We start from the raw sequence: 24,937 nt of genomic DNA on the forward strand, positions 1-24,937 counted from the left end.
ACTGCTACAATCCTTGGCTGATTTACTCGTGTTGGAGATCCTGTCTGCTGTGTGTGTGGGGGAGCGACGCAAGTTACTCTAAGCACAGTGTTGGCAGCAGAGAGGAATCTGCTGCCAATTAGTTGCATTCTTTGTATCTTTTGTTCCTTGGCTTTCGTTTCGTTTATACCCAGGCTGAAGCAAGCAGTTTGTTTTTACCCGGATTAAACTCCGGTTTAATCCGGTTTATCTTTTGAACATTTACTTTTGCCCCTTTTTGCTCCTAAAGGCAAAAACTGCCTGGCCCTTGTGTTTTACGGGCATTTTTGAGTTCTGTAATCTAATAAACTCTGTTACTTTGAATCTTGTGGCGTTCTGTCCTTGACAGAAAGTGAGAAAAATTAATCCAACTATTTTTTAGCCCAAGAAAAAAATTAGAATAACACTATGCCAAGGGATGTGTCAGTTTTGAAATCTGTGTCAGTTTTGTATAGTGATATAACAGAAGAAAAATAAACAATGATAAAATGGTGCTTGCCACAAGACTACCTGTCACAAGTTAGTACAATGTTTTCTATCAATGGAAAGGTGATAGAGTTCATTAACATGTAAGCCAAAATTATTTTAAAAGGAGAGATTCCTTGGAGATTTGTTTGGTACTAAACTGAAGAAAACTGTATAAAAAGTGAGAAAAAATGAACATTGTTATGTGTTGCTGAATTTTCAAGTTTCGTTTTGTTATACTAGATCAGGGGTCGCCAAACTAAGGCCCGGGGGCCACATGCGGCCCATCGAAGCCATTTATCCGGCCCCCACAGCAGTGGCGGCTCCCTTGCCTGGTGCACACCTTCCAAAGCTTTGCTTGTTTATAATAATATTTTAATTATTATTTAATTCATAATTAATTATTAAGGAGTGGTCTGCTAGTGCTTTTGGTGCACAGAGCAGAAGGGGGTTGGACTAAATGGCCCAAGAGGTCTCCTCCAACCCTCTTTATTATTTTTATTATGATTATGATTAACATTGAGGCTGTATTTGTTCCCATTTGGGTTTTTTTACTTCAAAATAAGAGATGTGCCGTGTGCATAGGAATTTGTTTATAGGGTTTTTTTCAACAATAGTCCGGCCCTCCAACGGTCTGAGGGACCGTGAACTGGCCCCCTGTTTTAAAAGTTTGGGGATCCCTGTACTAGATGATTTATGTATTTGTATATGTTTTTATAGTGGCCTCTGGTGGCACAGTGTGTTAAAGCGCTGTGCTGCTGAAATTGCGGACCAAAAGGTCCCAGGTTCAAATCCCAGGAGGAGAATGAGCGCCCGCTGTTAGCGCCAGCTCCTGCCAACCTAGCTGTTCGAAAACATGCAAATGTGAGTAGATCAATAGGTACCGCTCTGGCGGGAAGGTAACGGCGCTCCATGCAGTCATGCCGGCCACATGACCTGGAGATGTCTATGGACAATGCCGGCTCTTCGGCCTAGAAATGGAGATGAGCACCAACCCCCAGAGTTGGTCATGACTGGACTTAACGTCAGGGGAAACCTTTACCTATATGTTTTGAAGTCACCTGTCAATTTATGAAAACCCCATAAATTTTAAAGGAATTTCATAGGCATGGAATACTTGTTATTTTCTGTTGAGGCTTGTCAATATAATAAGCCAAATTGTTTCAAACATCTAAACAGGTTTTTTTAAGTGATGTTATTCATTTTGCTATAAACTCTCCAGTATGCCAGTCTAATAGAACTGTGTCATGTAGCACGAAAAGTATCTGATGCCAACATAATTGGTGCAAAACCTTCTAAATACTCCCATCAACATTATAAAACCACTGCACACATAGTCATGGTTTAACTTTAGTCACATGGTCTAGTTCATGGGAAGTCAAAGTGTAAGACTCCAAAGGTTGTTGGGCTGGAATCGCCAACAACCTTAGCCAGCAAAAGTCAATGGTGAGAAATACTAGAAGTTGCAGTACAACATCACCTGTTGGGCCACATATTGCTCAACCCCATTCTAGTCATTTCCCTTTTCTCCTTAAATATTCTCAGGGTGGTAGCAAATCTGCAATGTTTACTAAACTGCTTTGAAATCTTCAGTACAACTTGGATTACAAACTCAAAGTCAGCATGAAGTAAGAACTGCATTGTAAGCACTCATTTGGCCCTTGAACTTTACAACCCTAATCTGCTGAACACTATTTAACAGCTTCAGAAGCAACAACCTACTTCTAGAATAATTCTTTTGTCATCCACAGCTGCTTCGCTAAATCTATCTTTAAATAGTGAAGTGGCTCCCATATCTTATCTTTATGTTTACACATGCATATTTATTTGCAGATATGCAATATTCTAATTAAAAACATATTAAACTATTGCTGTCAAATGTCATGAATATTTAGGGTTATTTATTTAGATTGCAAGAGTCCTTTTTTCTGTTCATTTCCACTTTAGACACTGAGAATATCTGTGATCAAAATAAGCAGCTGCCCCCATTATCACTTCTTTGCTTCCAAAAAAGGGAAACAGGATATTCCAGCTTCATGATTTCCAGCAATTGTATATAAAGAAACTAAATATATCACCAGTACCTTTCCATCAAGATGTGTGATTTATGAATGAATGTGCCAAATGATTAAAGATACCGGTGTCAAGTCCTACTGTTGCCTATATCATATCATCACTCTAAATATAAAAAGATAATACGGTAATATCGAGACCAACCTTATGCAATTAATGCAGTCAGCCATAAACCTAATCAGTCTACACAATCTAGCATTATTACAATATGCATGCACATCAAAGCTAACTGAGTTAAATAACTCAATCAAGCTAGCTCTGGTATCTTTTTAATTCTAATAAAGCTAGATCTGGTATCTTTTTAATTCTAAACATATTATGCCATTTATGCAATGGTAAGCTTTAACATTTTGCAAAGAAAACTTCATTAGCTGGCAGTGACCACATGTCAACACTTACTCATTGTCAACATCTTTCCTCCAGTTGTACTGTTTTTAGGTTAAAAGGTCAGGAAGAACTAAAAAGAAACTTTAAAGGGAGATTTGCTACATGTAGGCTGTTAAAGTACATTATCCACCAGAAATATAAACTGCATCATTTTGAACCATACCTAGTACAAGGCTCCGGAAATCATGCTTTGAATAAATAATTTAAGTGACTCACAACTAAGTCCTATTAATTTCAATGAAGGTTCATCTTAGCATGATTTTAATCTGATCTGACCCACTGTTTTACTTATGAAATGAATAATAGCTCCAGTCAAATTGGGTGATGTTATAATTATATTCTTCCCCAAAAGTAGCGAAGATCATCCTTCCACATTCATGGATTCAACAAACCACAGCTTGCATTAAAAAAAGGCCAACCAAATTTCACAACGGAAACCCAGATTTTGCCATATTACTATGCCATGTGTATCATAGGACTTGAGTATCTATACCAGAGGTCCCCAAACTAAGGCCCGCGAGCTACATATGGCCCATTGGAGCCATTTATCTGGCCCCCACGGAGGTAGCTCCTTCCTCCTCCACCAAGGAAGGTGCTTGTAGTGTGAAGGAGAAGGAGGAAAAGGCGCATGCCTTTCTCATCTCCCTCACCCCATGGGCACCTTTCCCCCCGCTGTCGCCGAGGAAGGGCCGCACAGGGCGAGGAAAAGGCATGCGCTTTTCCTCCCTCACTCCGCGGGCAGCTTTCCTGCTGCTGAGGAAGGGAGCAGGAAAGGTGCGCGGGGGGTGAGGGAGGAGAGAAAGGTGCACGCCTTTTCCTCGCCCTGCATGCACCTTTCCCGCTGCCACCACTGAGGAAGAGACAAATAAGGCCAAGGAAAAGGCATGCACATTCCTCCCTCGCCCCGCAGGCAGCTTTTCTGCCGCCGCCAAGGAAGGGCCGAATGGGGCGAGGAAAAGGCGTGCACCTTTCCTACCATCGCTCACCTCGCACACTCCTTTTCGGCCGTCTCCCTCACCTGGTGTGCACCTTTCTCAGCGATGGAGGAGGCAAAATAACAATGGAGGCATGCCTGTGGCAAAAGGAAGAGGCCTCCCGTTTTATCTTGCCATGCAGACTCCCTCCTCTGCAGTCCTGTCATGGATTCATTTTTCTTGAAGGCTAGCAATCTCTTTCAACCCTAATTACTCCAGTATTATTATTATTGTTGTTGTTAGTCAGGTGTGCTTTATGTTTTGGTTCACAAAGGCAGAAGGGGGTTGGACTATATGGCCCAAGGGGTCTCTTCCAACCCTCTATTATTTTTATGATGATGATGATGATTATTATTATTAACATATAGGCTGTATTTGTTCCCTTTTTGTTTTTTTACTTCAAAATAAGATATTTGCAGTATGCATAGGAATTTGTTCATAGTTTTTTTTTAAAAACTATAATCTGGCCCTCCAACTGTCTGAGGGACCGTGAACTGGCCCACACATTAAAAAGTTTGGGGACCCCTGATCTATACATTTTGTTATCCATGGGGGTCCTGGAAGCGAATCCCAGCCGATACCAGCCTATTGTGATGACTCATGGGCCTTGTAGTCCTGCTCGTGACATTGTAATGCCTGATGAAGAAGAAAACTTGGGTTTTTTACCTTCCCAGTCAGAACTGGAATCTTCTCAGCCAGATCTTTCCCAGGCAGATCTGGGAACCTTGCACCTGCAAGAAAGTTGTGTCCCAGAAGTATGTCAAACAAACCCTGAGCCTACATCTCCCGTGTTCTCTCGCCATGAGTTTTGTAAACAACAGAGGGGTTTGGAAGCAGCTTCGCGCAGGAGTGCGAGAATAGCAGCTAAGAATGTACCCAATTAAGTCTGCTTTTCGTGAGAATCTTTAAGGAGTCAAACATCTGGTCTCAGAGTTTAGCTTTCGTTTCTGGTTCCCAGAGAACTGCTTCGGCGGGAAAGTTAGACTCTATATAGGTGTTTTACCCGCGTAGTAACTTCGCGGAGTCAATTCGTCAGCCTCCGGAGCGAGTTGTGTCTGGACAGCGCGCTCCGATTCAAGCCTCGTTCCTGCTCAAGCCTTGCCTTGTTTCCAGCCTTCGCTCCTGTTTCCCAGCCTTGTTTACCTACGGACCTTGCCTTGTTTCCCAGGACTAAACCTTGCCTTATTTCACGGATTTTACCAAGTTATTCCACGGACCTTGTTCTTGTTCCTCGTTACCTCGTTCCACGTTTCAAGCCTTGTTTCAAGTATCAAGTTATTTCCTAGCCTTGCTCAAGTTCATGGACTAAAGGACCTTGTCATCTCCCCTCACTTTGCCTGGCAAAGTGAGTGTTTCGGTTATTGGATTACAACTTTGGACCTTAATATTTCATATTGGACATTGTTTCTTTGGACTAATTTTGACCTTTCCTGAAAGGTCTGCTTCTGGACTAACTTTTACATTTGCTTTTACTAACTTTATATATTTCCTTAATAAAGATATTAGATAGAATCTGGCCTCTGCGTATGGTTATTGGTGCTCTGTAGCCTGGGTCGTGACAGTTTGACTCCGCCACCCTAAGCACCAATTAACCTCGGCCAGAATGTCTACCGGAGCCGTACCTGGGCCGAGCGGCCAGCCGATTACCTACACCATCGACAAGGATGAGGTGGACCGAATCCGTGATAAGCTCAATGCACAGGATGGGGAAATTAAGGGTTTGAAGGAACGCGGAATCCGTCTTCCGGCCATGGCGTTGCCAACCAAGTTTACTGGAGAAGCTTCTAAGGTTCATGTTTTCCGTCGCCAATGCCAAGCTTATCTAGAGGCCCGTGATGCCGAGTTTCCCCAGGAAGACATCAAGGTGGCGTGGATTTACAGTCTCCTAGACGGGCCAGCGGCTAACTGGGCGACGGCTCTGTTCGACCAAGCCTCCCCACATCTAAGGTCAGCGCAACACTTCTTGGACCACCTTAAGGCGACCTGGGGAATCGAGGACAATTTGGAGGCCGCCGGGCACAAACTCCGCCGCCTCTTCCAAGGAGACAGACCCATGTCTCAGTACATAGCCGAGTTCCGAGTGCTGGCCCACAACACCGGCTGGAACGATGTTGCCCTCAGAGGACAATTTCGGGAGGGTCTCAACATTGAAATGCTGGAGGAAATCTCCAAGGTGGATCCTCCCCAAACGCTGGAAGCACTCATCGATCAATGTTTACGGGCTGAAGTCATGATTGCCAACAGGAAACAGTGGGTACGAGGCCAGAGCGGTAGAGCTGGGGCAAAACCCCCCGCTCCCGCCAGCGTTCAGCCGCGTCCAGTGTGGAGACCCCCACCACCATCCCCATACCCCAGAGGGAGCGAGGAGGTGCCGATGCAGTTGGGCAATGTGCGTCCCAGATTAGATGCCGCCGAGAAGGCCCGCCGCCGACGCCTAAATCTCTGCTGGTATTGCGGGAATGGGGGCCACTTCGCCAGAGAGTGCCCAGCCAAAGGGAAGCCCGCCGCCCGTCTTGCGGCGGCGTCCTCCACGGAGACGAAGGCGTCTGAGGCGGCTGGCACACAGCCGGCGGGGGAAGCCAACGACCGGGCGTAGAGAGGCTCGCCAACCCGGTCAAGAAACCCGTTCAAGAGCCGCCAACCGGGGTCCTGTTCCTTCTAGTGGTCACCTTATGGTCAGCAAAAAAGGGACCCGTCATGATCCACGCCATGATAGACTCAGGAGCTACCAACAATTTCATTGATAGAGAGTATGCCGACTCTCTGGGATTACAATATCATGACTTCAAGAATGCCCGTGTGGTGCAAGCCATCGATGGCCGCCCTCTCAAGACGGGCCCCGTAAGCCAGTGGTCGGAACCCACCAGGATGTGGATAAGGGAACATATGGAAGAGATTTCCTTCTTTGTTACTGAGGTTCCCCATTTCCCTGTGATTTTGGGGATTCCATGGCTGACGCTTCACGACCCAAGCATCTCCTGGTCCAACAGAGAACTGCAGTTTGCTTCAAAGTACTGCCAAAACCATTGCCTCGTAGCCAAGGTCTGCCATGCCACAGACACCGAGCCCATTATCACCTTGCCAAAGAAGTACTCCGAGTATTGGGATGTATTCAATGAAAAAGTAGCCGAAAAGTTACCCCCACATAGACCTTATGACTGTGCCATTGACTTGGTGGAGGGGGCCCCGATCCCGCGAGGGCATCTCTACTCCCTGACTGAACCAGAGCAAGAAGCTCTCAGGGAATTCATAGAGACAAACCTTCGCAAGGGATTCATCAGACCCTCTCAATCCCCAGCCGCCTCCCCAGTGATGTTTGTGAAGAAGAAGTCAGGGGAATTACGCTTGGTGGTGGACTACAGAGCATTGAATAATATCACCAAGCGGAACAGCTATCCCCTGCCCTTAATCTCGGATCTACTAGACCGACTTCGAGGAGCCAAGGTTTACACCAAGCTGGATCTTCGGGGAGCTTACAACTTAGTTCGCATCAGAGAAGGGGACGAGTGGAAGACCGCCTTCCAGACCAAATTCGGATTATTCGAGTCCCGAGTTATGAATTATGGATTATGCGGAGCTCCCGCAACGTTCCAGCATTTTGTCAATGACATTTTCCAGGACTATCTAGATAGGTTCTTGATAATCTACCTGGACGATTTTTTGGTGTTTTCTAGATCACAATCAGAACATGAGAACCACGTCAAAATGGTGTTACAACGATTGCGGGATCATGGACTTTATGCCAAGCTGGAAAAATGCGCTTTTGATCTACAAGAGGTAGATTTCCTTGGATACCGTATCTCGCCTCTAGGGCTCTCCATGGATCCAGCCAAGGTTTCAGCAGTATTGGAATGGCGGGCGCCAACTAACAAGAAGGAGGTGCAGCGATTCTTGGGGTTCGCGAACTATTACCGCAAGTTCATTCCAGATTTTGCCCGCTGGTCTGACCCAATCACTAGCTGCATCCGTGGAAAACAGCCCTTCCGCTGGACTGATCAAGCAGAGAAAGGGTTCCAGCAACTAAAGAAATTATTCACATCCCAGCCAATCCTTCAGCATCCAGATCCTGAAACCCTTTTTGTGGTGCAAGCGGACGCCTCTGATGTGGCAATTGGGGCTGTGCTCCTACAACCGGTGGGAGATCACCTTCATCCTTGTGCCTATTATTCTCGTCAACTAACCGCACCAGAGAAGAACTATACCATTTGGGAAAAAGAACTATTAGCCATAAAGGCAGCTTTTGAAACTTGGAGACATTGGCTAGAAGGGGCCAAATTTCCCATTGAAGTCCACACTGATCATCGGAATCTAGAACATCTAAGAACTGCCCGCAAGCTAAATCAAAGGCAGCAACGTTGGGCTTTATTCTTTGAACGTTTCAACTTCCAGATTCATTATGTGACCCCAGCCCAAACCAAGCAAGCAGACGCCCTGTCACGTAAACCGGAATACGCTGCAGGACGCAAGGAGACCTTTGAATCCCAACTACTACAACCCGAGAACTTTGCCACGCTCACAGTGGGGAACACCAAATCCACTCCCATTGATTCAACTCCCTCTACTCCAGGGCCCATCTGTGCTCAAGAAATCAGGGCTAGTCAGCAAGCAGATGCCTGGGCGCAGGACCAACTTCGTCAAGGTCTGCATTTTCCCTTTTCGCTTAAAGATGGACTGCTTTGCTATAGAAATCATGTTTATATCCCACCCGGACCGGGCAGGGAAAAAGCACTTCGTCTGTGTCATGACTGCAAACCAGCAGGGCATTTCGGACTATTTAAAACCATGCATTTGATCCTAAGAGATTTCTGGTGGCCCAAGATCCGCAAGGATGTGGAAAAATATGTTAACACCTGCCCAGTATGTCAGCGCTCCAAGATAAGAAGGGAGAAGCCCTCAGGGCTTCTACACCCCCTTCCTAACCCATCTCGCCCATGGGAAATAATTTCTGCGGATTTTATCACTGACTTACCACCTTCCTGTGGATTCACCACGATCCTAGTGGTGGTGGACCTTTTCACCAAGTTAGCCCATTTCATTCCCTGTGAAGGTCTTCCCACGGCCCAAGAGACTGCAGATTTATTCCTCCAACATGTTTTCAGACTACATGGATTGCCCAAGAGTTTGGTCACAGACCGTGGATCCCAATTCACCTCTCGTTTCTGGAAGGCACTACAAAAACTATTGGGCATAGACTCTCGTTTATCTTCAGCTCATCATCCCCAAACGGATGGGCAAACGGAGCGCACCAATGCCACTTTGGAACAGTACCTTCGCTGTTATGTAAACTACCAACAGGACAATTGGGCTTCTCTGTTACCACTGTCGGAATTTGCCTACAACAATGGAGTCCAGGCTTCTACAAAAGAAACGCCGTTCTTTGCAAACTACGGCTTCCATCCACGTTTCTTTCCCCCTGTCATTGAAACTTCAGAAGTTCCCGCAGCAGAAGATTGGCTGCAGGAACTCACAGCGGTGCAACAACTTTTGCTCCAGCAACTAGAACAAGCCAAGGAGGACTATAAACGTCACGCGGACAAACATCGCCAGCCGGGCCCCGAAGTCAAGGTAGGAGATCGGGTTTTTCTGTCCACTCGCTTTTTGCCCTCCCATCGCCCTTGCCGGAAGTTAGATGCCCGTTTCATTGGCCCCTATCCAGTGGTGGCGCAATTAAACCCCGTGACTTTCAAACTCCAACTTCCGCGTTCAATGCGCATTCACCCAGTGTTTCACCGCTCCCTGCTCCTTCCGGCGGATGGTGTGCGGCCAGATGTAGACCGGCCGGCCCCCGTCCCTATTTTGGTGGATGGGGAGGACGAGTTCGAGGTTCAGGACATTTTGGATTCTCGCTTTCACCGCCGCCGCCTGCAATATCTCATTGACTGGGTGGGTTTTGGCCCTGAGGAACGCTCTTGGGAAGACGCCTCCACAGTCCATGCTCCTGATCTAACCCGTCGCTTTCATCAAACCTATCCCGCCAAGCCACGACCTCGCGCCTCGGGGAGAGAGTCCCAGTTTGGGAGGGGCCTTGAGGAGGGGGATAGTGTGATGACTCATGGGCCTTGTAGTCCTGCTCGTGACATTGTAATGCCTGATGAAGAAGAAAACTTGGGTTTTTTACCTTCCCAGTCAGAACTGGAATCTTCTCAGCCAGATCTTTCCCAGGCAGATCTGGGAACCTTGCACCTGCAAGAAAGTTGTGTCCCAGAAGTATGTCAAACAAACCCTGAGCCTACATCTCCCGTGTTCTCTCGCCATGAGTTTTGTAAACAACAGAGGGGTTTGGAAGCAGCTTCGCGCAGGAGTGCGAGAATAGCAGCTAAGAATGTACCCAATTAAGTCTGCTTTTCGTGAGAATCTTTAAGGAGTCAAACATCTGGTCTCAGAGTTTAGCTTTCGTTTCTGGTTCCCAGAGAACTGCTTCGGCGGGAAAGTTAGACTCTATATAGGTGTTTTACCCGCGTAGTAACTTCGCGGAGTCAATTCGTCAGCCTCCGGAGCGAGTTGTGTCTGGACAGCGCGCTCCGATTCAAGCCTCGTTCCTGCTCAAGCCTTGCCTTGTTTCCAGCCTTCGCTCCTGTTTCCCAGCCTTGTTTACCTACGGACCTTGCCTTGTTTCCCAGGACTAAACCTTGCCTTGTTTCACGGATTTTACCAAGTTATTCCACGGACCTTGTTCTTGTTCCTCGTTACCTCGTTCCACGTTTCAAGCCTTGTTTCAAGTATCAAGTTATTTCCTAGCCTTGCTCAAGTTCATGGACTAAAGGACCTTGTCATCTCCCCTCACTTTGCCTGGCAAAGTGAGTGTTTCGGTTATTGGATTACAACTTTGGACCTTAATATTTCATATTGGACATTGTTTCTTTGGACTAATTTTGACCTTTCCTGAAAGGTCTGCTTCTGGACTAACTTTTACATTTGCTTTTACTAACTTTATATATTTCCTTAATAAAGATATTAGATAGAATCTGGCCTCTGCGTATGGTTATTGGTGCTCTGTAGCCTGGGTCGTGACACCTATATACCTAAGAAATATCTTATTTTCTATCATTCTTTGGGCTTTACAAAATCAATGTTTTTTTTCATTGACTTCACTCTTTCTTTAGCTACAGACACGACGACAGTAGTGGAACTGAATTATTAAAATATTTTTAAAGTATTTTAATAAAAAATAAGTAGAAGTGTATATTTGTTTTACTCTTCTTTTTAAAAAAGTGAGCTACATGCATCTACTTGGGAGTAAGTATCACTGAACTGTGGGGCTTATTTCTTAGAAGACTTGCCCAGCATTACATCACAAGTATATGAAAAGCAAGTAAAATCACCATCTAAGATAAAGTTCTAAAGTCTATCTTAATCCTTTCAGGCATCTGAAGAAAATCTGACTTCAGGGTTTTAAGGAAACTGACATAACTGTCCATGGATAACTGCAAGCAGGGTCTAACAACATCTGCTTGACCCTGTGAGCAGCAAAGAAGAGGCAAGCTATACTTTTCCTTCATTTTCAAAAACCTTTCCCTGGCCAAGGATTTTTTCTACTTTTCCTCCTGAACTCCAGTTTTCCCTTAAGGTGATTTCCACTGCAAATCTAGTGTAAAATTTGAGCATTCTTGTGTACCAAAAGCAATACTGTATATCTGACAGTAGAGCAAAAGGGAACTAGCACTTTCTCCCCAGTTTTGTTTAGTTTTTGTAAGGGCAGCTTTACTTTGCTCCCCAGGCAAAAGTGGGAAGTAAGCATTTAAGCCAATGTCATTCAAAGTGGGAGTCTGTGAACGGTGCTGGTCCCCAAGTTCTTGCCTGCTGGTCAATAGCAAGCAAACAAGCAAAGAAGGAAGGACATAAATATGGCAGTGGCTCCTAGTCCACTGTGGGAAAAGCGGTAGTTTTCATACTTCAGATAGCTTGAGAAGCATTGGCTCATTAATCTCTCGAACTCCCTCTCTCCAATGATTTGAGACTGAAAGGACTTTGTATACTACAGGTTAAGCATTCCTTATTTGGAATTCCAACATCCTAAATGCTCTAAAATCCAAAATTGTCCAAATGGGTGGCTGAGATAGCGACACCATTGCACACAAACTGTTTCACATACAAATTATTACGTATAAAATTACCTTGAGTCTGTATGTATAAAGTGTATATATGAAACATAAATAAATGTCATGTGTAGACTTCAGCTCCATTGCCAAGATATCTCAGTATGTATGTGTCAAGGACAGAACGCCACAAGATTCAAAGTAACAGAGTTTATTAGATTACAGAACTCAAAAATGCCCGTAAAACACAAGGGCCAGGCAGTTTTTGCCTTTAGGAGCAAAAAGGGGCAAAAGTAAATGTTCAAAAGATAAACCGGATTAAACCGGAGTTTAATCCGGGTAAAAAACAAACTGCTTGCTTCAGCCTGGGTATAAACGAAACGAAAGCCAAGGAACAAAAGATACAAAGAATGCAACTAATTGGCAGCAGATTCCTCTCTGCTGCCAACACTGTGCTTAGAGTAACTTGCGTCGCTCCCCCACACACACAGCAGACAGAATCTTCAACACGAGTAAATCAGCCAAGGATTGTAGCAGTTGAGTAGACCAGTTCCGTTCCGTAGATCAAAGCCAGAAGCAGACGTTTGTAGTTTTTCCAAGTCCAAGAAGGGGGGAAGACAAGCCGTGGTCAGTTCAGTCCGAGTTCTCAAAGCAGGAGATGGCGTCCGTCAAGAAGACGACGGAGGGTCAAGGTCACAGCACAGGAAAGCACACAAGTCTTCAGGGAAGCGTCCCACACACACACGGATCCCAAGCGTTTGCCCAGATTACCTTGCCCAACGCAATTTGCAATTGCTCCCAAGCCCCATTTTATGCCAGTTACAAATCTTCATCACTGTCAGCTGTCCTCCTTAACCCGGGCGTTTCCTCATCACTTTCCTCGTCAGAGCTGGAACACCTCTGACTACGCCCAACAGCATCTCCAGCTGTGGATCCCGTCCCATCCCTCCAGCTAAACCATGGGTCTAATCCTGAAGGTCCCCATTCATCTTCTGTCCCATCATGGCCAGTGGCACCCACTTCCTCCCTTACCCGAGTCCAATCCATCTCATCCTCCTCTGAGCTAACCAGCCCCTCCTCCATTCTCTCCGTAAATCCTTCGAAAGACTCCTCGTCAGAAGGTGCTGCAAATATGTCTCGCAGTCTTTTTCTCTCTCGCTCCTCGAGAGTATCTGACTCTCGAGGAGTCTTACGCCCACGTCTGTCAGTAACAGAGCCATGAGGCTCAATCATAACACTATCCCCTCTCACAAAGGCCTCCTCCCCCGATGGCGGTGAAGTGGCAGTGATACCCTCCGCTATAGCACCACGACGACTAGAGGTATCAAGTTTCAACAGCGAACGATGAAAGACTGGATGGACCTTTAAACTAGACGGTAAACGCAAACGAAACGCAACAGAAGAAATCTTTTTAACGATAGGAAAGGGACCCAAATACCGAGGCGCAAACTTTCCCCCAGCCTGTTTAATATGTTTGGAAGATAACCACACCAAATCCCCTTCTTCCAACTCCTCCCCTGCCTGCCTGTGGCGGTCAGCCTGAGTCTTTTGCGTTGCCTTAGCTTCCAACAGTAAGCGACGGGCAACATCATGCAATGCAGCCATTTCCGTAGAGCGGTACACAGGGTCCGAAGAGACCACATTGGTCGACGGCGCCACACCTCCCCGTGGGTGAAAACCATAAGTTAGCTCAAATGGCGTATGCTGACTAGACGTGTGCACCGCATTGTTGTAAGCAAATTCCGCCACCGGTAACCACTTTACCCAAGCCGTGGGTTGATCTAAACAAAAACAACGCAGATACTGCTCTAAGAGCCCATTAACCCGTTCCGACTGTCCATCCGTTTGCGGATGGAAAGCTGAAGACACGTTTAACTTAGTCCCCAAACACTCATGGAAGTGTTTCCAAAAGCGTGACACAAATTGCGGAGCCCTATCTGAAATAATCACCTCGGGTGCTCCGTGCAAACGATAGATGTGCTTTGTAAATAGTAAGGCCAACGTAGGGGCCGCCGGAATGGTTGAACAAGGAATAAAATGAGCCAGTTTACTAAATAAATCCACCACCACCCAAATACAAGTATAACCCCCAGACTTAGGCAAATCCGAAATAAAATCCATGGAAATGATTTGCCATGGCCTCTCCGGAACAGGTAAAGACGATAACAACCCTCTAGGGCGCCCAACAGGCGTCTTACTCTGCTGACAAACGGCGCAGCTGTCACAAAAGCGCAGAATGTCTTGCCGCATCTTTGGCCACCAGTAGCTCCTGGTGATAAGCTGTACGGTCTTGAACCTGCCAAAGTGCCCAGCCATGGGTTCGTCATGGTGGGCTCTAATCACCTCCAACCTGAGGGTCCCTACTGGTACGTAAACCTGCCCCCTACGCACCAATACCCCGTCTTGATCCTGGAGATGCGGCAGTATGGTACGGTTACCTGCAGAGAGCAGCATCAGTTGCTCCTGAGTCCACACATCATCCTTCTGAGCCTCAAGGATCTGGTCATGTAACCCAAGCTCATTGTCTACAACACACAGAGAGGCAGTAGGCAAGATGGTCTGACATACTACCTGCTCATTGGTCTTAAATTCCGGCTTGCGGGATAAAGCATCGGCCCGCAAGTTTGCCTTCCCCTCCACGAACTGCACCTTGAAGTTAAACCTGGAGAAAAACAAAGCCCAGCGGATTTGACGCTGGTTTAACTTCTTTGCTGTTTGCAAGTGCTCTAAGTTCTTGTGATCAGATCTGACCACGATCTGGTGCCGTGCCCCTTCAAGCCAGTGCCGCCACACCTCAAACGCCACCTTAATCGCCAACAACTCCTTCTCCCATATGGTATAGTTCTGCTCGAAGGGTGTTAGTTGCCGCGAGTAAAATCCACAGGGACGCAAAGTCCCTGAGGAATCCTTCTGAGACAATACAGCCCCCAACGCGTAGCTAGAAGCGTCCGCTTCTACCACGAACGGTCTGTCAACATCAGGATGGGTTAGTATGTTGTCCGATTGAAAACTAGACTTTAGTTGTAGAAACGCCTCGTGAGCTTCCCGCCCCCACACAAATGGCTGTTTCTTGCGCAGAAGCTGCGTCAAAGGTACCGTGAGCTTTGCAAAATTCGGAATAAACTCCCGGTAGTAATTAGCGAAACCCAAGAACCTTTGTACATCCTTCTTAGTCTTCAGCTCCTGCCATGAGTTGACGGCGTCAACCTTATGTGGGTCCATTTTAAGTTCCCTACCTGACACTACATGACCTAGGAACTCCACTTCAGGCACATGAAAGACGCACTTGGAAGCCTTGGCGAAAAGCCCATTAGCCCGCAGTCGGTGCAGAACCTGCTTGACATGTTGACGATGTTCTTTCTCGTCCTTAGAAAAAATCAAGATATCATCCAAATAAATCACTAAAAATTGATCAATTAGGTCCCTGAACACATCGTTCATGAACCTCTGGAATACCGCAGGAGCATTACAAAGCCCAAAAGGCATGACTCGGAACTCGTGGCATCCGAAACACGTGTTAAATGCCGTCTTCCATTCATCCCCTTCCCGTATACGGATTAAGTTATAGGCCCCCCGCAGGTCAAGCTTGGTAAAGACCTTAGCCCCTTGCACCCTTGATAACAGTTCCGAGATTAAAGGGAGCGGGTACCTATCCCGAATGGTGTATTTGTTTAGGATCCGATAGTCACAGACCAGCCTAAGTTCCCCAGTCTTTTTGGCTACAAAGAATACTGGTGCCGCAGTTGGAGAACTAGATGGGCGAATAAACCCCTTGGCTAAATTTTCATCTAGAAACTCCCGCAAAGCTTGCCTTTCCGGTACAGTCAAGGCATACAGCCTCCCTGCTGGCAGTTTCGCACCTTCTGCCAACTTGATGGCGCAATCATATGGCCTGTGCGGTGGTAATTTGTCCGCTTCTCTTTTACAAAATACATCAGAGAACTCCCCATACTCAGCAGGCACACCCTCCATATCAGAATGAGTAACATTTAGAGTGCAACAATCCTGCCTCTTTAAGATCACTTTACGTGTTGCCCAATCTACATGTGGGTTTACTACAGCTAGCCAATCCATCCCCAGGATCACATCATATCTAGGCAAGCTCGTAATATCCCACACAAACGTTCCCGTTACTCCCTGCACCTCCCACGTTACTGCTGAGGTTTCATGGTTAACCACCCCAGTCTCCAGCAGTCTCCCATCTGCTCCTTCCACCCACACGTCGCATGCCTTGCGCACTCTAGGAATGCCATGCTTCTTAGCAAACTCAATATCTACATAGGAGACCGTAGCCCCTGAGTCCAGCAGTGCCAAAGTAGAAACAAGTTCCCTTCCCCCAACAGATAATGTAATGGGTACGAAAACATGCTTCCTCCCCTCAGTTGACTGCTTGAGGAGCCCTAGTGCGTTGGACTCACGTCGCACTAGGGCTGGCCTTTTCCCGAAAGCTGGGAAGGTTTCACATTACAATTTTTGGCAAAATGCCCAGCATTCCCACAGTACAAACACAAGCCCAGCTGCCTCCTACGGCTCTTTTCCTCTGTAGGCAGCTTTTTAAAGACCCCAAGCTCCATGGGCTCTTCCCCCATCACCACAGGTGCCCTGGTTACATGCATGGGTGGCGCACACATTGCTTTTGAGTGTTTACGAGCCTCGAACCTTGCGTCTAAACGCAGCACCTTAGCTACTAAGGCGTCCCAGCTTTCAGCCGGCTCCAAGCGTGCTAATTCATCCTGGAGCATATCACTTAACCCGGCAGTAAATAAAAGCATGAATGCATTTTCCCCCCAATCCAGCTGGTGGCGATACAGGTTAAACTTATTTAAGTAATCCAAAACAGTCCCCTTTCCCTGTTTCAACCGATACAGAGCCCACCCAGCGTTCTCCGTGCGGAGAGGATCCCCAAAAGTATCAGTTAACAACTTTTTGAAATTATTCAAATTGTCCTTGACTGGGTCATTTCCCAAAATTAAGTTAGTGGCCCATTGTCCTGCGGGACCGGTCAACAAACTCAAAATAAAGGCCACCTTGCTAGTGTCTGTAGGAAAAGCATGAACACTGAGCTGAGAAAAATAAAGCTCCACTTGTGCCAAAAAGGTTGGCAACTTGCACCTGGTTCCGTCAAAGCGTTCAGGAGTCAAAACATGTCCTTTCACAGCCTGAGCTGTTTGGCTAACGGTAAAAGCCGTTTGCAATTGGTCTACTTTGGCCCGTAACTCATCCATCGTCTTCCTGACGGGTTTATTGCTGCAATAAACTTTTTATGGGCGTTGGGCAATCTGTCAAGGACAGAACGCCACAAGATTCAAAGTAACAGAGTTTATTAGATTACAGAACTCAAAAATGCCCGTAAAACACAAGGGCCAGGCAGTTTTTGCCTTTAGGAGCAAAAAGGGGCAAAAGTAAATGTTCAAAAGATAAACCGGATTAAACCGGAGTTTAATCCGGGTAAAAAACAAACTGCTTGCTTCAGCCTGGGTATAAACGAAACGAAAGCCAAGGAACAAAAGATACAAAGAATGCAACTAATTGGCAGCAGATTCCTCTCTGCTGCCAACACTGTGCTTAGAGTAACTTGCGTCGCTCCCCCACACACACAGCAGACAGAATCTTCAACACGAGTAAATCAGCCAAGGATTGTAGCAGTTGAGTAGACCAGTTCCGTTCCGTAGATCAAAGCCAGAAGCAGACGTTTGTAGTTTTTCCAAGTCCAAGAAGGGGGGAAGACAAGCCGTGGTCAGTTCAGTCCGAGTTCTCAAAGCAGGAGATGGCGTCCGTCAAGAAGACGACGGAGGGTCAAGGTCACAGCACAGGAAAGCACACAAGTCTTCAGGGAAGCGTCCCACACACACACGGATCCCAAGCGTTTGCCCAGATTACCTTGCCCAACGCAATTTGCAATTGCTCCCAAGCCCCATTTTATGCCAGTTACAAATCTTCATCACTGTCAGCTGTCCTCCTTAACCCGGGCGTTTCCTCATCACTTTCCTCGTCAGAGCTGGAACACCTCTGACTACGCCCAACAGCATCTCCAGCTGTGGATCCCGTCCCATCCCTCCAGCTAAACCATGGGTCTAATCCTGAAGGTCCCCATTCATCTTCTGTCCCATCATGGCCAGTGGCACCCACTTCCTCCCTTACCCGAGTCCAATCCATCTCATCCTCCTCTGAGCTAACCAGCCCCTCCTCCATTCTCTCCGTAAATCCTTCGAAAGACTCCTCGTCAGAAGGTGCTGCAAATATGTCTCGCAGTCTTTTTCTCTCTCGCTCCTCGAGAGTATCTGACTCTCGAGGAGTCTTACGCCCACGTCTGTCAGTAACAGAGCCATGAGGCTCAATCATAACAGTATGCATATGCAAATACAAGTACTGTATTCCAAAATCCAAAATCCTGTACTTATGCAGAGCTTGCATTACCATGCTCATGCCTCAACCTGCCTGCCTTCCATCTCTCCAGCAACAGAAAGGGAAGGACAGAAGGGCAGGAAAGAGATACCAAGATCAACATTCCTGCTCCAGAGTCACTCCTCAGAATTGGGGAGGGAAGAAACTTGAAGTTATCATTTGTGAAACAGGGGATTACCACCCTGATAACTATTAAACACCTCCTTTTTACATTACATAAACTAATTCCCCCTTTACTTCTTTAAATAGCTACTATCATATTCTCTTATGTGGTGACATGAGTGGATTTCAACACATGCCAATTAATACTTTCCCATATTCAAATCTGTCAACTAATCAAGAACCTTCAGAAATCCCAATCTGTGCCATGAATCATTTTGGGTGAGCATAAACTCCCTCGTATGGGCCTGCCATGACTGTCTTTGCAGAATTGGGCAGCTTATGAGCAAGAGTTGTATAACAGCAGAAATCAACACTTACTCAAGACATCAAACTTCCTTCTTTTTATTTTCATCTTTTCCTCTTTGCAACAATATTTGTGCAAAAAGCAGTTACACCTGACAGCTCAGTGGCAATAAACCAGCAGGTTTTGACAGTTAAAAACCCCTAAACCTTAACATTTTTAATATAACAGAACTATTTTCAACAGCACACCAGAAAGTATACAAGCAGCATCAGAGAAGAAATCTAACATCTTATCTGATTTGCTGCTCTTCACAATGCTTTTATGCAATGTGTTTTAATCACATGCCTATTTGCTTCAATTAAAAACATGCATATTAGTTGCACCCACAGGCATGTGATGTGCTATCAAGAGACATTCTGGAACCATAATTTCTGGAGCCCTTAACTGCCCTATTTCCATCAAGGAAGCCTCTATTCCAACAGCTGGATGTGGGTGTTCACTGAGTGACACAGCAAAGGAAACAAAAAGGAAAATTTTCATATACATAATCTTGATGTTTATCTTCCACCCTACCATTACTTCACCTTCTGCAAACATTTTTTAAAAATCAAAAAGTTCCTAAAGATACAGACACAATGCCCCTGACTAGCAGATCAGTGAAGTGCCTAGCACAACTAATTTATACTCATGACCAGCTAAAATCATACTGAATTGACACTTTGATTTACCAGAGGTCCCAGCTGCTTTATAAAACCAGAAAACAGATTAATGTTAAAGGCTTTTAAAGATGAAGTTGTTTAAGTTCTAGTCAGGGGGTGCTGTGGTTTTATATGCTTTTAACCTGAATTGTTTTAATATTAATGATGTTTAATACTGTTTACATATTTGTATCTTTGTATATTTTAAGTTGTATTGTAATGCTTTTTAATTTTGAGCCGCTTTGAGTCTCTGTGTGGAGAGAAAAAGCAAGATATAAATAAACATAAACATAATAATAATAATATACAACAGCCAGCAGAGTGGCATGAGTCTGCTGTGGACTCATCTTGTTGTGTTTCAAATAAATAAATAAATAAATAAATAAATAAAAATAATATCTAGATGTCAGTTTCAGCCACATTTCACTACTTTTCTTACCTTCCATGGGATGCTTCCTAAAAAAACACTACTACACATAAAAAAGTATTACACAGCCATTCTGTAATTTTTTTCTTAACATGTTGTCTCTGGTTATAAAGATGGAATGGAGAAATCCATAGGAAAAAATGGGATACTGCAAACTGAGGCAATAACATCTGGAATTCCCATAATCTTTAATGAAGAAAGCAAAGTGAAAGGAGGGAAAAGGCTTCTTCTGGAACCATCTTTTGAGATAACATCCCACCCCAAATAGTAATAAAAAGCCTTAAGAGTAACATCTGTCAATACTGATTTCCATACAAAGAACTTGACGACAAGCAGAATTAGTCTGATGCTTACTACAATTGCTATGAAGAAAAGTTAATGACCAACAAAAATGTAAGACATTAACTATTAAGTAATTCAGCAATGTTAGTACTAAATTTATTTAAATTATTGGTGGAAGGGGTTGATGTAGTAATGTGATAAAGACTTGGGCTTCCCAGTTCATCTTTTTTGGATGGTGAAACAATCGATACAGGTTGAGCATTCCCTATCAGGAAATCAACATCCTCTAAAATCTTCCATATGGGTAGCTAAGACAATAATCTTTGTTTTCAGATTATTCAATGTGCACAAACTGCTTCATGCACTGTTTTAAAAAGGAGTGTATGAAATTACCTTCAGGGCTATTATGAAAGATAAATCAATTTTGTTTATAAAAGCACAGCAGACTCTCAGTTAACTGGAACTATAGGAACCGGCAAAATTTGAAAAAATACCACTGCATTCACAAAGCTCTTAAGGTAACTGAGTTACATTAAGTTTGTTTTCATTTGATTTTAACCAATGTATTTCAATATCAAGTTAATACAGAATGTATGGTATAGTAGGGAGTATAGTATCCGTTAGGCCTATTTTAATAGTAACTCCCAAGCAAACCAGATAATAAATTTTTCTGGCATCTAACAATCACCATGGGTGCCAGTTAACCGAGAGTCTACTATACTGAGAGTGCATATTCTTTTAAAGTGATGTTTTAACAGGCTATGTATTTTTAACTATACATGCTATGTATTAATTTACTGTCCCCAGTTTCAATCCACGAGGACAAATTATTACCAGTGCACATGCTGGTAACCTCAAGATTGGACTTCTGCAATATGCTCTAGTTGGGCTATCTTTGCACCAAGATCGGAAACTCCAGCTGGTTCAAAATATGGCAACCAGATTGGTTATGGCAACATCCACGAGTGAGCATATCACACCTATCCTAAAGTCACTCCACTGGCTGCCAATTAGTTTCCAGGCAAAGTACAAAGTGTTGGTTTTGACCTTTAAAACCCTACATGGTTTGAGTCCAAGTCACCTACTGAATTGCCTTCTCCTGTATAATCCGCCCCGAACACTTAGGTCCTTTGAGAGGAGTCTGCTCCAACAAGCCAGAACCCAACTGGTAACCGTCACCCAGAGAACCTTTTCATCAGCTGCCCCAAGGCTGTGGAATGACCTGCTGGTAGAGCTCCAACAGCTAAATCAGCTGTCAGAATTTAATACACAAGTGAAGACCCGTCTCTTCTGGCAGGCCTACCCATTCAGTTTTAATTACAAATTTTACACTCCAATTTTATGTCTAAATTTTGTTTGCGTATTTTATGACATACTGTATGTAAATATGTTTTAATATGTGAATTTTACGGAGTGTTTTTAAATGATGATGTGTTTTGATTGAGTGCTTTAACAACATTGTAGCCCAAGCCATGAGGAGAGGCAGATAAAAAATAAAATTATTATTAACTTTTATCATAGAGTTGCATCCCATCTTCAAAAATCTCACACTGTACATGCAAATACAGTAGAGTCTCGGTTATCCTCGGATAAGGCGAGGGCTCGCCGAAGGACGTATCCCCGGATCTCCCTCGGTCAGGCCCTTGCTGTAGGAAAGATTTTCCTCCAGCAAGGGCTTGGCCGAGGGAGATCCGGGGAGATGTCCCTTGGCGAGCCCTCACCTCTTGGGAAGCAGCCCACGAGCGCTGCTGCAGCAGCGATCATGGGACGCTACCGGGACGCTTCTTCCTCCCTCTCTCAAGTTCCCTTCGCTCAAGAGGAGAGGGAGATGCGGGGCGCTTCCGGGACACTTCCCCCTCCCTCTCCTTCACTCGAGCTCCCTTCGCTCAAGAGAAGTAGAGGGAGAGGCGCCCCTGGCGGCGCCTCGGATGATACGGAGGCTCGGTTAACCGGGGCTTGGTTAACTGAGACTCTACTGTACTGTATTCCAAAATATGAAATCTTAAAACACTCCTGTTCCTAAGCCTGTATCAGACAAGCCCTTCCAAGGCAGAAGGAGCAGCATCTTCCATTACATTCTTGTCTGTCTGGTGGTGGGTGGGTGGGTGGGGATCTACACCTGGCCTTGGCAAACTTTGGCCCTCCAGGTGTTTTGGAATTCAATGTCCACAATTCCTAACAGCTGGTGGCAAACTTCAGCCCTCCGGGTGTTTTGAACTTCAACTCCCACAATTCCTAACAGCCCTGTTAGGAATTGCAGGAGTTGAAGTCCAAAACACCCAAACGGTCGAAGTTTGCCCATGCCTGAACACTGTGGAACTAATGTGGTTCACACCACCTTCACTGCCGTTGCTCAGTTGCCATTGTTGGTTTTAGCCTGTAAAGCCCTAAACGGTTCCGACCCAGCTTACCTGTCCAAACCTATCCTCCTTTATGAACCACCTCGGAGATTAAGATTATCTTGGGAGGCCGTGCTCGCGGTCCCGCCTCCAATGAGAGGTGGGGACAATTTTATTTCAATTATTTATACCCCGCCCTTCTCACCCGAGGGGACTCAGGGCAGCTTACAAGTGGCAATTGATGCCGTTACACTGATATACAATAAACTAAAATGATTAAAACAGTTAAAACAGTAATAAAATAGTCATAAAATACAATATACAAAGTTTAAAACAATGCAAAGTGCTTATGCCATTCATCCACCAGACCTTATACAAAAGCCGTAATTCAGACCGCGTCGAAGCCAACACATGCTTATTCTTCAAATGCCTGCGTACATAGCCAGGTCTTCAGTTTTTTTCTGACAAGAGACAGGGCTTTCTCAGTGGTAGCCCCTTGGCTGTGGAACTCCCTCCCTTGTGACATTAGATTAGCCCCGTCCCTCCTAGCCTTCAGAAGGGAAGTAAAAACCTGGCTCTGGGATCAGGCTTTCAGAGAATAGCGCAGTGCAATAATAGATTTGGAATATGTGCAATGACTACAGAATGGCCTTAGACTATGATTTCTGGATAGCGTGATTTTAACATTGAATGTAATGTTTTAAATGTTTAATATGTATTAATTTTAAGTAAATTTATTTTAAGATTAATGTTTTGGATGGGTTTAAGGCAGGCATGGGCAAATTTTGGCCTCCGGGTGTTTTGGACTTTAGCTCCCACCATTCCTAACAGACTACCGGCATTGAATAATTGCCATATGTAAGCTGCCTTGAGTCCCTTTCGGGGTAGAGAAAGGCAAGCTATAAATAGGGTAAATAAACAAATAATATGGGATTGTGGGAGTTGTAGTTTGGAGAGGCACAAGCACTCTTCACAGAGAAGACTAAAGACCTTGTAAAACCACATCTCCCAAGATCCCACAGCATTGACCTTGGCAATGAAAGTGATGTCAAACTGCATTAATTCTACAATATAGATGTTGGGAGGGAGGAAGAAGCAAAGAGCAGGAGAAAGGGAGGTGGAACAACGAGGCCTGAGGCGTTCTCTCACCCCCTGAGGGGACGTTACCACGGAAACGGTTACTTCCTCTCCCCCCCCCCCTTTCCCCCTCTTCTCCTCTCACCTTCCGGCAGAAAGGGCAGTAGGTCTTGCTGAAGATCATGACCCGGTGGGACGTGACCATGGAGCGCACTCGGAGCTTCAGCGCGTCCCAATCCGGGAGCCGGACTTGTTGGCCCGGAGGCGGCATGACTCCCTCCTTCCTTCAGTCCGAGCCGGGAGCGCGAAGAGGAGCAGCTGCTTTCCCCGCAGCGGAGAGGGAACTGGCGCGCAGACTCGGGCGCTCGCTTTCACGCATGCGCAGAAAGCACTGTGGGGGGGAAAGGCGAAGGGGAGGAAAGAAAAAAGGACGCTCACGTGCTTCTCCTTCTTCCCAGGCCAGCGAATAGGAAGAGAGCCCGGGAGTCGCAGCGGGCAAATGGAAGAGGGTGCGGAAGTGACGTCGGGGCTCCTCGCGCTCACCTTGTCCCCACTTTCCCCGCCCAGTGCCTTATCTGGGGAATGAGGAAACCCTCTTCTAAGCAGCCAGGATTTGAAGCTGCAAGGCTATTCAATCCTAATCAAGATGGCCAATTGAAACATTCACACTTGCCTCAAAACAGACAAGAGTTCTTTGTCCTACCCTGGACCTTCCACAGATAGGTAAACCCCACTTGCCTAGTTTCCAACAGACCTCACAACCTCTGAGGATGCCTGCCATGGATGTGGGCGAAACGTCAGGAGAGAATGCTTCCAGAACATGGCCATACTGCTCGGAAAACTCACAGCAACCCAGTGATTCCAGCCATGAAAGCTTCTGTTTTTATTGATGTAATACTGCCTTGTCCCAGTGTAAGCAGCCCTGAGTCCTTCGGGAGATGGGGTGGGGTATAAATAAAGTTTTATTATTATTTTTATTATTATATTGTGGATGATCTGCCTTGATATTCTGCGTTATATTGCTGTGTGGAAGGGCCTAATATAATTTTATTTTTCACCCTGTGATAGAAGTTGTGTCTACACCAGGCATGGGCAAACGTCGGCCCTCCAGGTGTTTTGGACTTCAACTCCCACCATTCCTAACTGTAGGCTGTTAGGAATGGTGGGAGTTGAAGTTCAAAACACCTGGAGGGCCAAAGTTTGCCCATGCCTGCTCTACACCGTAGAGTGAATTAAGTTTGACACTTTAACTCCCATGGCTCGATGCAATGCAATTATGGGAGTATTGCTGAGACCCGCCGCACTCTGACAGAGAAGGCTAAGGACCTTGTAAGACTGCAGAACATTGCA

General features: G+C 45.6%; 1 protein-coding gene across 1 annotated transcript in view; it reads right to left on the reverse strand.

Annotated features, from left to right (window-relative positions):
• txnrd3 (thioredoxin reductase 3) overlaps positions 1-23,974 on the reverse strand; it is a 53,054-nt gene extending 29,080 nt beyond the window's left edge. The window contains exon 1 of the mRNA XM_003217732.4: positions 23,733-23,974. Coding sequence (XP_003217780.2) covers positions 23,733-23,858 — 126 coding nt within the window. The 5' untranslated portion in view covers positions 23,859-23,974. The remainder of the gene's footprint in view (positions 1-23,732) is intronic.
• Positions 23,975-24,937: the final 963 nt, after the last annotated feature.

The sequence above is a fragment of the Anolis carolinensis genome, chromosome 2 (genome assembly GCF_035594765.1).
Source record: "Anolis carolinensis isolate JA03-04 chromosome 2, rAnoCar3.1.pri, whole genome shotgun sequence".
Classification (NCBI taxonomy): domain Eukaryota; kingdom Metazoa; phylum Chordata; class Lepidosauria; order Squamata; family Dactyloidae; genus Anolis; species Anolis carolinensis.